The sequence below is a fragment of the Parus major genome, chromosome Z, assembly GCF_001522545.3.
Source record: "Parus major isolate Abel chromosome Z, Parus_major1.1, whole genome shotgun sequence".
NCBI lineage: Eukaryota > Metazoa > Chordata > Aves > Passeriformes > Paridae > Parus > Parus major.
This window is the reverse complement of record NC_031799.1, coordinates 22,499,917-22,512,658: the sequence shown is the minus strand read 5'-3', so window position 1 is coordinate 22,512,658 and position 12,742 is coordinate 22,499,917. Positions and strand designations below refer to the sequence as shown.

The 12,742-nt window shown below is 35.3% G+C and overlaps 1 protein-coding gene across 8 annotated transcripts in view; it reads right to left on the bottom strand.

The window, feature by feature from the left end:
• Positions 1 to 12,742, bottom strand: part of AP3B1 (adaptor related protein complex 3 subunit beta 1) — a 155,922-nt gene that overhangs the window by 113,341 nt on the left and 29,839 nt on the right. For 7 of the 8 annotated variants that reach the window (XR_001525400.3, XM_015652739.3, XM_033520578.1 and 4 more), the window contains exons 6-7: positions 10,215 to 10,281; positions 582 to 761 (exon numbers count right to left, since the gene is read on the bottom strand). Coding sequence is in view for 7 of the 8 variants with exons in the window: in XM_015652739.3 (XP_015508225.1) it covers positions 582 to 761; positions 10,215 to 10,281 (247 nt within the window). In the remaining variant the exon portion in view is untranslated. Of the gene's footprint in view, positions 1 to 581; positions 762 to 10,214; positions 10,282 to 11,008; positions 11,040 to 12,742 lie in introns of all 8 variants that reach the window. The other variant, XM_033520577.1, reaches the window with a different exon arrangement.

The window sequence follows — 12,742 nt, the reverse complement described above, 5'->3', positions numbered from 1 at the left end:
TCTTTTTACTGTAAGAAGTGACAGAACTTGTGTCCTGAACCTCTTTTTGTCATTTAAAAGGATGGTCATATTTACGCAATGCAAATGAAAATAACCACATTAATTTTTGACATTTCACATTTCAAATATGTATGTTCAAGTCTTCACATGGTGCCTCAGCACATTAACAAAGCCTGAACAAGTACTGGAATGTTTGTCATGCAGTGATACTGGGTATCTACAATACAAGTAGTCTCCCAGTTTTCAGGACAGAATGGCAGACATTTCTAGTTTTGACTCATGTAAAATTGTCTGAAGCAAAAAGCAACATGGCTCAAAGAACCACAGAAAAAGGAGTCTCTCTGCTGCACACAGGATGTGCTATGGGAAAATAAGAAAAGGTTATACCCTGAAAGGAGAATTCTCAGGCTCTGAAGAAAGGTAGATACCTTGTGTTAGTGAAATCTCAGAGATCTAAGACTTATGTATTTGATCTCTATTTTTACTCAAGTCTCCAGAGAAACTCATCTTAAAAGACTAGGTAAATCCAACAATGGAAATAATTCAGAATGCAGGCTCACAACAGTAATTTAAGAACTTACCTTCCATGGACTTACAAACTGAGTGCGTGCATACCGAGTTAACATGTGGATAATGACAACTTGACCCCACTCTTCCACATCAACCAGCAAGTTACAGAGCTTTCGGTAGTTCTTGTGAATCAGATCTATTCTATCTGGACACACTTCCTCAAATGCCATTACCACACTCCCAGCTACCAGCTAGAAAACAAAATATAAACCAGAAGGTCAGTATTAGGTCTACAGTTAGACCACAAGTGAGAATCAGAATTAATACTAGCAATTCTCAGCAATTTCAAATTATTTCTATTCAGCAGCAAAAACAAACAAAACAATAACAACAAAAAATAAGCCCACACAAACGGTATCTTATTTAAAACAGAATTGGGATAAGTTTATTAGAACAAAGAAAACACTTGATGTTTCTATTGCACACATAAATCTTAGCTCCCAGCCCTGAAGACACAGTGCAATGTAAGCATAATTTCCTTTTTTCTTACAGATTTAGCTTCCAAATAAATTAACAGAGAACTTGCAATTAACTTAGAAGTAAAAGGAAACAACAGAAAGTAAAACATATGCCCAGCAAAATCTTTTGGATTCTATCAACACTGGCTTGATCAAAGTAAAGAAGAGCTGGACCAAGTTCTCTAGGCATTACTGGAATTCAAACTTCTCTGTCAATATCACAAAATTAACTGTCACAGAAAAATTTGTATTTAGAGTTTCATGAATACACTCCTCCCCGCCCCACCACCCAAAGGCATAAAAATCACCAATAGAATAGAACTTTCCTCCAAAGAACACGAAAATAATTTCTGCATGTTGTTCAGCACTTCCTTAACAGTTACATAATAGCAGGAATACATCATTTATATCCTGCCATGTTCTCACACCATTTTTTGCCCTCATAAGAAATATCTCTGCTTTCAGGCATAAAGACTCATGCTACAACTGCAAAATAGCTTTGTTTTTCTGAGAAAATGAAATAGATTATCAACATTGTAACACCTCAAGGACTACTAAAACCTTCTGTCTGGGTATTTTTTTTTTAAATAATGGGTGGAAACACATATTGGAGTTTCAGTTAAAATTCTGTCAGCAGGTTACTTTAACTGTGAGAAAAGATCAAAAGCTGACCATGCCTTATAAGGACATATAATTGTATGCCTGGGATTAGTGTTCTTTCTCTTCTAATTGCTTTAATTAAGATTTGTTTTGTGTCAGAGTACATGTTAAGTCAAATAACTAAAATGATGATACTTTATATAAAGCAGCTGATATGTATGCAGTTAGCATGCATGCAGTATAGCCTTCTGGCAGCAAATTAATGTCATATTCTATCCGAGCACTAGGGATCTGCATTTCAACCTCTATAATTTCCCCAATGACTTAAAGTAAGCAATTAAATAGAAGTGCAGTTTATTGAAATGGTACTTTTTGAGAAATATTAAATACAATGATATTCATATGTTACATTTTTCTCCCTGTATTTGGCTGACATGTGGTTTATTAGTATGCGCTCAACATTACAATTGAAAGAAAACAGCTCAGAAGATAGTCTTGCTATTATGCTAAACAAGTCTCAGGCTCTGTGGGGATTTTATGAATTACCAATAAGAATAAACGTGAAGTTGCATTTATTGTCTCCAGCCTCATCCACATACTGGTACCTGCTGGTCCCAACAACAATGCAATTCATTCCAGGGAGCAAAATCTGATTATTTGATAGAGCTAAATACACTTCACATTTAAAATAATTTGCTGTATCATAAAAACAAAAACTTTTTTTTATCTGTTGTTGTACCAAACTTTCTTCTTAATAATGTGCTGCAGTAGTAACTTATCTGTAATTAAAAACTGGTGAGTTGAAGTTAAGGTGGGTGTTCAAAGCTCAGCAGAAGGCAGTGGTTAATCCACTGAGTACCCTGAGCAGGTACTCATTTAGGTCATAGAAGCTGAGAAGCTTTCCCAATGGAAAAGTGTTAAATCCTTTTATCAGGAGGCAGGACTCCGAGCTACACTTAAGGTCAGCTTGCAGAGGACAATGTGGAAGACTTGAAGTTTTAGAAGAAAGAGATAATACTTCAAGACCACACAGACTTTTTGTAGAACACTTTCGTATGAGAGACAAGAGACAGACGAACATCAGTTTATGACTATCAGAACAGTCACAGTCTAATGGTTAAAAATACCCTTTTAGGTTCATAGGTGAAAGTCAACACAGATTTCCAACAGTAATTCTGAAGAGAATATCCTTGCCTTTTACTACTAGTAGTTCAGTACACACACTTTGCTGTATTTCTCTTTCATTTGGATATGATTTAGCTTGAAGGCTGACACAAAATACATATAACACTATCCCAGATCATTTAAAACAGAGTACATTTTCTATAAACACTGCTAGCTTTTTAAAAGCTCAGCTAGTATGAATAAAACACAACTTAAAACAAAGAAAGGGTCAAAGTGGAATATAGGAATTCTAAATAATTACTTATTTCAAATTACATCTGCCTCCTACTTAAATTTACAGCGACCATGCTGTCACTTGTGAATGCTTTAAAGACATTAGTAAAAAAACTGAACATATGCTATGAAATGCAAGAGGTACACTGAATAAACAAGCATTTTATTCCTGTGGAAGGTCCCTAGATTTACAAGTTAATATAGGAATTGCCATTCATCATGACATTATTAAGATCACGTCTCTCTCCCCATTATTGTATTTTCTAAAATTAAGCTTTTCATTTTAAAGTGGAAAAAAAAGCAAGAATGTGACAGACTGAAAATGCACTGGTAACAAGCAGATTTCTCCAAGAAAATTTCCTAATGCTTTCTTAATAAGAGATTATTTTCTAGTCTACACTGTTTCCCCAATAGTATGATCCTACTATATATCTAAACATCAGTAGAACAGCTAATAATCTTTGTTTATTAAATGCTCAACATTCCATAAAAGTACTTAAAATTAAAACAAAATGATTCAATCAGAATATAAAACTAAAAAATATCAGTTTCTAAAAAACAGTCAGTTAATTTCCATCTCACTGTGTCAATAGTAGCTTTTAGTATAAGGAGAAAATATAAATCACTCCAACAAAACTAGCAATGAGCTCATCAAATTCAAATGCTGCTTTCCATTTATGTATTTTTTATATTAAAGCAATAAACATGGTTCATTTGTCTTCCACTAGGTGCCACATTTTTCTGTGCTGTTGCTATGAACTTCAGCCATTAGCTGTGCTCCAAGGTAAACTATATGAACCATCAACAAAAGTGACACCCAATCTATGGAGTTCATATTTTCTCCAGATTATCTATGCTAGTTGACAAGCTGGTAATGAAAAAAATCACACTAAGCAAATGGTTCCTCTAATAACAATAAATTTTCTATAAAATTATGAAGGGTACAAAATGTTTCCTTGCATCTATTTTGTCATGAATTCTAATTAACGCTGCAAAAACCTGAGAGTGCTGGGTCATCACAGGAAGTGCATCGAGGTTTGATTGATAATACAGTGCAAGTTGGCCCACGCTGCCAAGATTCTTCTCTCTTAAATTAATGGCCACCCCACCTGCCCTAATCATACAGCCCAAATGATATTCCCCTTCTTATTTCAATTTTCTGGAGGCAAGGAAAGTGGAAAAGATCAGTCATTTATCTTCTAATAGCTGGATAATAGATCTATCACAACAAAACATCTGCACAAACCAGTAATTTTTTTCCACAGAATTGAAGCATTTACCATCATGAAATCAGTAAGTTAAGAAAACATTGTCTTACCCACACATTTGGCTTCTGAACTAAAATATTACATTATTAACTGAAGATTGCTGTTAAAAAGATGAGTGCCCAGCTTTCGTTCCCCATTATGCCCAAATACACTGCTTTAGTGTAAGAGTAAGATCTTCATCACAAAGCCATCACCAATTCCTAAGATGATTTTTTAATCAAAAGAATGTCACTGAGAAAGAATCTGCACTTCATCTAGTAGCCATGCAGTCTGCAAAAGAAATCTCTATACTCACATATTTACATCTATACTCATGTATTTGCATAAGGACTTTTCACCCTTAAGATGGAGTTAATACAAAGTTACATGTCATCATTAAATTGTCCCACCAGAACAAGAAATTTATTACAATGAATCACAGAATAAGAAATTCATTATAAGAGAGGTATGTAGCCAAACAAAATAAAATCTGATCAAAGCGACAGATGTAAATCAGCAATTAATTTAGACATTTTTAATATACCCATCATCCATACTACTACGTCCCAACTACATTCTGCCTTTCCTTTACTGATGAAGTTTTTAATGTACCTGGGATACTGTAATTTAGACTGTGGAATGCAAGTCACAAATTTTTTTTGCTTCACAGGTTTGGGTAACAGGCATGATTCCTTTCCAATGCCAACATGGATTTTATTTTTCTTTTACCTGCTGTAGCTCAGATGTATATTTAATTAACTTGTTTTTCACTGTTGTTTACACAGCACTGTAAAATACACAGGCTGCTAACTACAGTCCTTCACAAAGAAACTCATGCAACAAATCTTGCCTTAAACCCTATGAGTCAAAGCTAGGTTACCACTGAACAGAAAAAACAGAATTAGAATGAAGCAATACAGAATTGACTAAAAAAAAAGGGAACTAGTTTGCTCTAAAACACCCAGTTATACTTTCACAGATGACTAGCCCTCTTATTTTCATAGAAAATCATTTTAGCATAGAATACAAGCATGCTCTTGTCTTCCCTTCTACATAAAATTGCATCAGCTGTTCAACTACCTAGAATTACTAGAAAAAGAGAAGGAGCAGGTATTAATGCTCTTGTACGTACTTATCAAAATGAAAGGTACTTCTAAAACAAGGGTAAAAACATATCTAGGAGCTTATAAGCTTCAATAATCAAAATACATGTAAACACCTTATTTGTTTAAAATTTAACTACCTTGCACAAAATCACAGATTTGTTGATAGACTCGAATTCCTAGTCAGCTACCCTCAAGGGTATGTTAACAATGGCTTGCACTTGATAATTTTGCATTTTAGATAACTGAAAGCTTGCATTTTAATGGAATCTTTGTGTTAAGACACTCAAGGAATGGAGTGATTTTTCATTTACCTCACCAGAAATTTTAATGAAGTGCTGGGTTAAGGTTAGATCTCATCTCATTTTAAGTTTTGCTTACCTCAGCTTATATTAAAATTTAGTACTGATTGAGACCTAAAAAAATAAACAAATCCTATACAGTCTAAAAAAGGGCTTAATTGTACTGTAGTAAAATATCCCTCCAGATAATGTCGTGCTATTTCAAATGTAAAATGACTCTGGCTAATTGAAATACATTGTGTCTTTTCTGTGCAACAAAAACTGCATTAATAACACACACACCAGCATGTTCTCTCTGCAAAAACTTCCTAGCTTACAGAAATTTAGAGGCATCTATACTTATTAGCTATTCTATCTCTAACCCAGAGATTACACCATTAAGCTTCAAAAAAAAATTCTGCTAGAGGTCAAATAGCTACAGAAAATAAAGAGATTTTGAGTAAAAGTTCACTTCTCATTAAAGTGCAGTCTCTCAACTATCATCTGAATATTAGACTGTGTGACAGATTGGCATTTAAGAAACAAAGGGAAACAGGGAAGGAAGTTAAGGCCATTGGAGGCTGATGGGAGTTTCTCTCCTGGCCAACAACTGGCCATATCTGAGAACTGACAGCAGTTTTGACCATTAAAAAAGTGAGATGACCCTGTGAACACCACCTTAAAACCTAAGCCCGGGAATTTCTTTCTCTTTAGTTTTCAGCTTTGAAAGATAGTGGCGCTGAGCTGAAACCTGGCACCCTGAACACCTGCAGCTTGAGCAGTATTTTAACCCTTTTACCACTCAGATGAGACTTGCAGCTTTAATCCTTTTTCCAGAGAGAGGGCAAGAGAGAGTGATCAATATGTAAAGAGACAAAATAAACTATCAAAAACAGTGAAGAAAGGAATTAAGCTTCAGATGGGGGAAAGAAATAAGGAGATGCCTTAATAAGCTGAAATATTATTTTGTTAAAGCTATGGAGATGGACAATAGTGTTCTGAAAAAACTATAATTCATGAGAGAATATTTTGGGAGGAATGGAGTATTTCAAAGTGTGGATCTAAGCAAATGGTGAAATAGTTGTGATCTTATGAGATGCTGAAATAAAAAGAAGTGTGAGTTGTTGAAGATTTGTGGCCCTTAAGAGACAAAGAGAAAACATCTGTTTCCAGAGATGATCAGAGAGACAGATGAAGAGAATTTTTGCCTTTGAATAACTCATCCTTAAAAAGACACCCCTTGACTTACAGCCCACGAGCACACCTCAGAGTAGTGGGAAATGGGAGGAAAGGACTGATGGCAGAGTTTTCCGGGCGGCTGGCATCAGAAAAATAGAAAGCCAAGAGAAAACGGTTTTCTTGTGAAAAACTCTATAGATTGACAAGAGAACTTCTTTTTCTCTACAAAGACTGATAAAAAGACTATAGCAAAGTTTGGATTGTTTTAACAACCAGGTTTTTTTTTGTCTATATGTTGTCAATTAAACAAGAGAATGGTTGGATGGTGGGGAGAAAGGGTTTCTGGAAGTTTTATTCTGGTTTCTTATTCTTGTAGTTTTGTTAATAAACTTTATTTATTCCTTTTAAGTTTTAAGCCTGTTTTGCCCTTCTCCTAATCCATATCTCACAGCAAGAAATTAGTTAAGTTTTCTAGTGATTTTTTAGCCAATGCTTTAAAACCATGGCAGACTGTTGTATACATAGTTGATGTTATTATTTGTATTTTCCCACCAAACATGTCCAGACCAAATGGATTTAAAAAAGCCACAAATTGAGTAAAAAAAAACAAAAAAAAAACCAAACAAAAAAAGTTATAATCAAAGTAGTCAATAATCAGTCAACAGTGTATTATCTCAGATCCAGTGGTTGACATACAACATATTATGGCTTGTCTGAGAATTACCAGCCCTTAAGTACGTAGAAGTGCTGAAAGTAACTTGATATTTCCATCAGGTGAAAAAAGGTGGAAAACCATAGATATTCAACTAAGTCACTAAGATTCTCCCACTCTTGTGAAAAAACTATTTAATGAACAAACCGATTTGTTGACATTAGATTAGAGCTAACAGGAGATGAAAACTAGTATCAATGTAAGGGAACAGCTCTGCATTTAATTAGAAGGAATCCAGAGATCAGTGTCAAGTAAAGATTTTGTGGTTCTAGCTCTACATTATCACCCTACAAATTTCAGGCAAGAGAAGCTGCAAAAAGCTGACACATACCACTAATCAAATACAGGGACTTCGTAAGTCTACGTAAAAGCTGCTGTTTTACAGTTTGGTCCCATTCGAAGCACTGCTATGGCAGCAAACTGACCTTATTTTCTTCAGCAATACTGCAAAATACTTTCTAAAAATGTTTGTCTCTTTTAATGTATGTTGAAGGAGCTTTCTCTTTTAGGGTAAGTGTATGAAATGCAGCTTTCCTTAAAGAATTCAAAAAAATGAATCAAATTAACACCAATTTCCCCAGGATGCAGCCTTATTAAACTTATACAGTCGCAAGCCTAAGGCCACATATGTACACATCTGTACTTAAGGACCACCACCTTTAAGCAGCTGCATCTCCTCCAATTTTCAAGACTGAAAACAGCTACAAATGGCACTCTTGATTTCCCCACTGTGAGCAAATTGCTGTTTTCCAATTAGAGGCAAAGAATAAGCTTATTCAGATTGGAGTTACCTGCTAACAAAATACTTGTGTACTGTGCACATTCTGTTAGTAAATATGGAGGCTTTCTGGGAACATTCAGTGGTATGTGACAAAATAAACCACTTAAGATAAAGCTTTGCCATGCTAGACTAGTCCTTCAAACCTATGAAAGACTGAAGAGAGACTGATCCATCTTAAACCACCACAAGCTGTGGAGTCTGGGATGAAAGAGCACACTTAGATGGAGAGACTCTTGAAGAGAGATCTGTAAGTTTTCTCCCTGAAATAATTATTCTCCATGTTACTTCCCAAAATACTAGGACTTCTGAAGCTGAGATGTCAGCCCAGACTGGAGTCAGGTCTTGCTAGGGAACAGACAAAGAGGGATCAGAGGGAACAAAAAGATGTAGCAGTTAACCATATATGTCTCCAAAGAAACACAGAAGATGTAAGTGTAGTCTATCACTTTTAGCTATTGCTTCAGCTAGTATCTCTATAAATGTGGTGCCCTATACTCAGTGTCACAGAGGCACCAAAATTGTAGCACAGACTAGGAAATTAACCCATTATCTCCTTATAAGTAATTCCAAATTCCAAGGAGATATAAATCCAAACCTACTCTATACTTTTTTGTTAAAGTAAATGCGTAAATGACTAGGCATGGGAGAACCATTTACCATATAACGTCTAGGAAACAGAGTACGATCTCGGGGATTTTACCTCTTTTTGGTAGCTTTTAGCCCTTTATTCCTCCACTGGTACTGACAACCTAATCCCACATTCACAGTCTACATGTATAGAATGAGCATGAACCATGAAATAAAATATATGAAGAACCACTGCACGTGCAACTTCACACAAGCTCAAAGGCCTCTGTCAAGTCAAGCACAGATGCAGACAGGAGACCAAACTGATTTACTGTCTGCTGAACCACTAAGCTCTATTCAGTTACCCTTCACTGGCCATCACAGGATGTCTTTTAGTGAACAGCACCCTCTATGCTCTGAACACCTTGACTGTGCGCTACAACCATAGAGGATACAGTTGTGTTACAAAAACACTTGGCAAACAGCAGGTGAAGCAACACACTATCTGGTACCTAGTAATACTTCCCTTTGGTCAAAAAGGATTACATTCATTTAATTAGTGACCTGCACAAAAAGAACATGAAAATTTACATATCTGGTTTCTCTTTGAAACCTAACTTTGATTCTTTGGTCAATTACCTTTCTAGTTTACAAATGGGAAACTTATTTGCAAAATAAAATGAAATAAAGTATGTGACCACTGTGTGACATCCAGGAGTTCATATGGAAAACCTTCAGCTATATAGGGCAAGTAAAAATATAACAGCAGTGTTAAACTTACAGAAATTATGCCAGAACATCTCTTATTTATCAGACTGGAAGCAGAGATACTGTAAAGAACAAACAACTGCACAACAAATATAATTTTGTAACAACTATACACACTGCAAGATAGATGGATGTCAATTGGCACACATGTGCATCATACTCAAGTAATTGAATCTTAAAGTACTACACACTAATTGAAATTATCAAACTAATTTCCCAATGAAAAAGTGCGTATGAAAATTTATACAGGAACACTTGCACACTGATTCGTTTTATAACTTTAACTTTCAAAATAAAATTTAAAGAACCATACACAAAACACTAACAAAAACATTAATTAACAGACTCATGATGCAAGTAAAATTAGATCTTATTAAAACACAGTCATTATTACAGTCATACTATAAATGCATAAATACACAATGATACTTCTGCCTAAAAACATACAAAATCACATTGGCAAGTGTTAGGAAAGGGTATTATTGCTGAATGATAGTCTTGGGAGTAAACTCTAAAAATATATACATGTGTCACAAAAACTGTTTCTTACCGTACTTCTATCCTTTAAAAGCTTTTCTATCACTTCAATCAGCATTTCCTTTTGGTCTGGGTCAAGACTAGAAAGAAAAATAAAATTATTTTAACTAATTTGGTCACACGTATCTAAAATTAAAGCAGGTTTGGTTTTTTGGCCTTTAAACACAAACTAGGAACAAAGAACTTTAAAGAAACCACTTCCAGGAAAATCAAGGATTCCAAAGAAGTCATTGCAAAAGAACTTGACTGAAAATAAGTCAGGAGTATTAAATTATAAATATTATTTTATCTTATATCCTTTCTGTGTGTTCTATAGGAAACCTAAACTCATAAAAAAACTAGCATTTAAGAAACATTAAGACAGGCCAACCATCAGAGAAATTGACTGAACTTCAGATGTTAAGTGACAAGGTTCTCACTGCTTTTGCAGAAGTGAATTTCAGCATGAATATAATTCAGTAGTGAATGAACATCAGGACCAAGAAGATTTATAGTTTTATTACCTAATTATCAACATAAAGCTTTGAGTAAGACAGTTCAACCACTTTTAAGTTAACCACCAATTTTAGTCAGAAGTATTGGAATTCAAATGTCCACATCTGTATTCAAGTGTACCTATAAAAAGCAGGGGTGCAAGCTAATGAAAACAGACTATTTGAAGTCCTACATAAATAGCGAACACAGAAGATAAACAAAAGTTGCAAGCAACAACCTTCATAGTATCTTTTCAGGTTACAAGAGCAGAGAAAAATTTGCCAGAGATATCCACTATTGTCAAACTTGCTTCTTAGACAAGTAAGGACAAACCTTTCAGTCCAGCTGCTTCCTCTTCATGGATCTATACAGCACAGAAGAATTTAAAGCCAAGTCAAAAGAAAATAGAAAGAAAAAGTGAGTACAAAGACCCATAGAGATGTGTAGTTATATGCCTTTGAAAAGTCACTTCAACATGGATACAATTACAGCTAAGTGAGGGAGTATTTGGTCATTATCGTATACTTCAGTTTTAATGCTGAGTGATGGACTGCCCTAATACACTCTATATCCCTCCAGCTACAGATTCACAAAGTAATTATCTGGCTGAATACTACTTCACTAAGGCTCTACGACGTAGCAATGTTGGAACATGCAAAATGCATAACAAAACTTTGTTAGAAGCCACCATCATCATAAGCAACTAAACAGTACATTGTTCCATAACTACTTTATGGTCACCTTTCATTCTAACTTCCATAAGTCTTTCAAAAAGGTCTTATTCCAAATTTTAAAAACTGGCAGAAAATTTAGAGAGAAAAGAATACTTAAAGCTAAAAAACATGAGCAAAACAATTTCTTTTATGTGATCAAGAAGGTCTTCAGTAAGGGGTCCAGTGACTGAATTTATATTCCTCCCCCCTCTACTGTTTTTCTACTGATATTTAAGACAAGGAAGGGACCATTTTCAGAGAAAAAATAAAAGAGGCTAAAGAGATCTGTGATTTGCTCCCATTATGGCATCTAGTGCCAGTATGGAACCTATTAATACTAGTGATGGGAGTAGTAATCATTAGATTTCAGCATTTTCCAGTTTTGCATCAATTACCAATGAACTCCTCAATCTGTTAGTAAAATAAACTTCACTGTCATGAAGAGAAGAAATTGAGGCATCAATTTCAGTTAAAATTGCATGAAATTGCCTGCTGTCCAAATGGACAATTGCTGCCACTATCAGACCACTTTCTCCTGCTGAACTCCTCCAAAGAGTTTTAATTCTATCAGGGAAAAGAAACAAAACAAAAAAAAACCAGCAAAAAAGGGCATGCAATTTCTATATATAGAGAATAATTCAGGCCAAAAAGTTTTTGCGTACTGGAACCAGTTGCTAAGAAAAAATCAACTACTCAAATAGCAGGAAGAGACTTTAAATCAATTCTCTTTTATTAAGTTACATGACAAAGGGGCATCAAATGACAGCACTCAGCTCACTAAAAAAAGCCCATAAAGATCACCAGAAGGAAGGAGTCCCTGCCCAGGTTTGTCAGAGAGCTGCCATGGAAAAACCATCAGCCCCGTGGTCCTGAAATGAACACACCATAAGGCAGGATCTCCAGAGTACCTTTAAGACTTAGGGATATTACTAGTTACACAGCTAAGACTTACTATGAATGCCAGTAAGAAAAGAGGTACTATGGGATGTTTATGGGAGAAGTGAAAGGCAGGGAAATGGAGGGATGCAAATGATCTTGGGAGGTACAAGAACCGGAAAACAGAGGGAGAAGTGCATAAAAGGAGCCAGTTGTATATAAATGCTTTGTTACTCAGTACAATGTGGTAGTTTGGCATTTAGGGAAAGAAGTGGAAAACACTGACAGAAGTGACTTCTCAGAGAGGCTGCTAGGAGTTTCTTCTCTGCTTGAGATAAGGCCAATAGCTTTTCCAGTCCTGAGAACTGCCAGCATTTTGCACCACTAAAGAGTCAGTTCACCTTTGTGAACATCACCTTTTAAAAACACAAGCCCGGGAACTTCTCTCTTTCTTTCTGGCCTTGAAAGGTACCAGAAT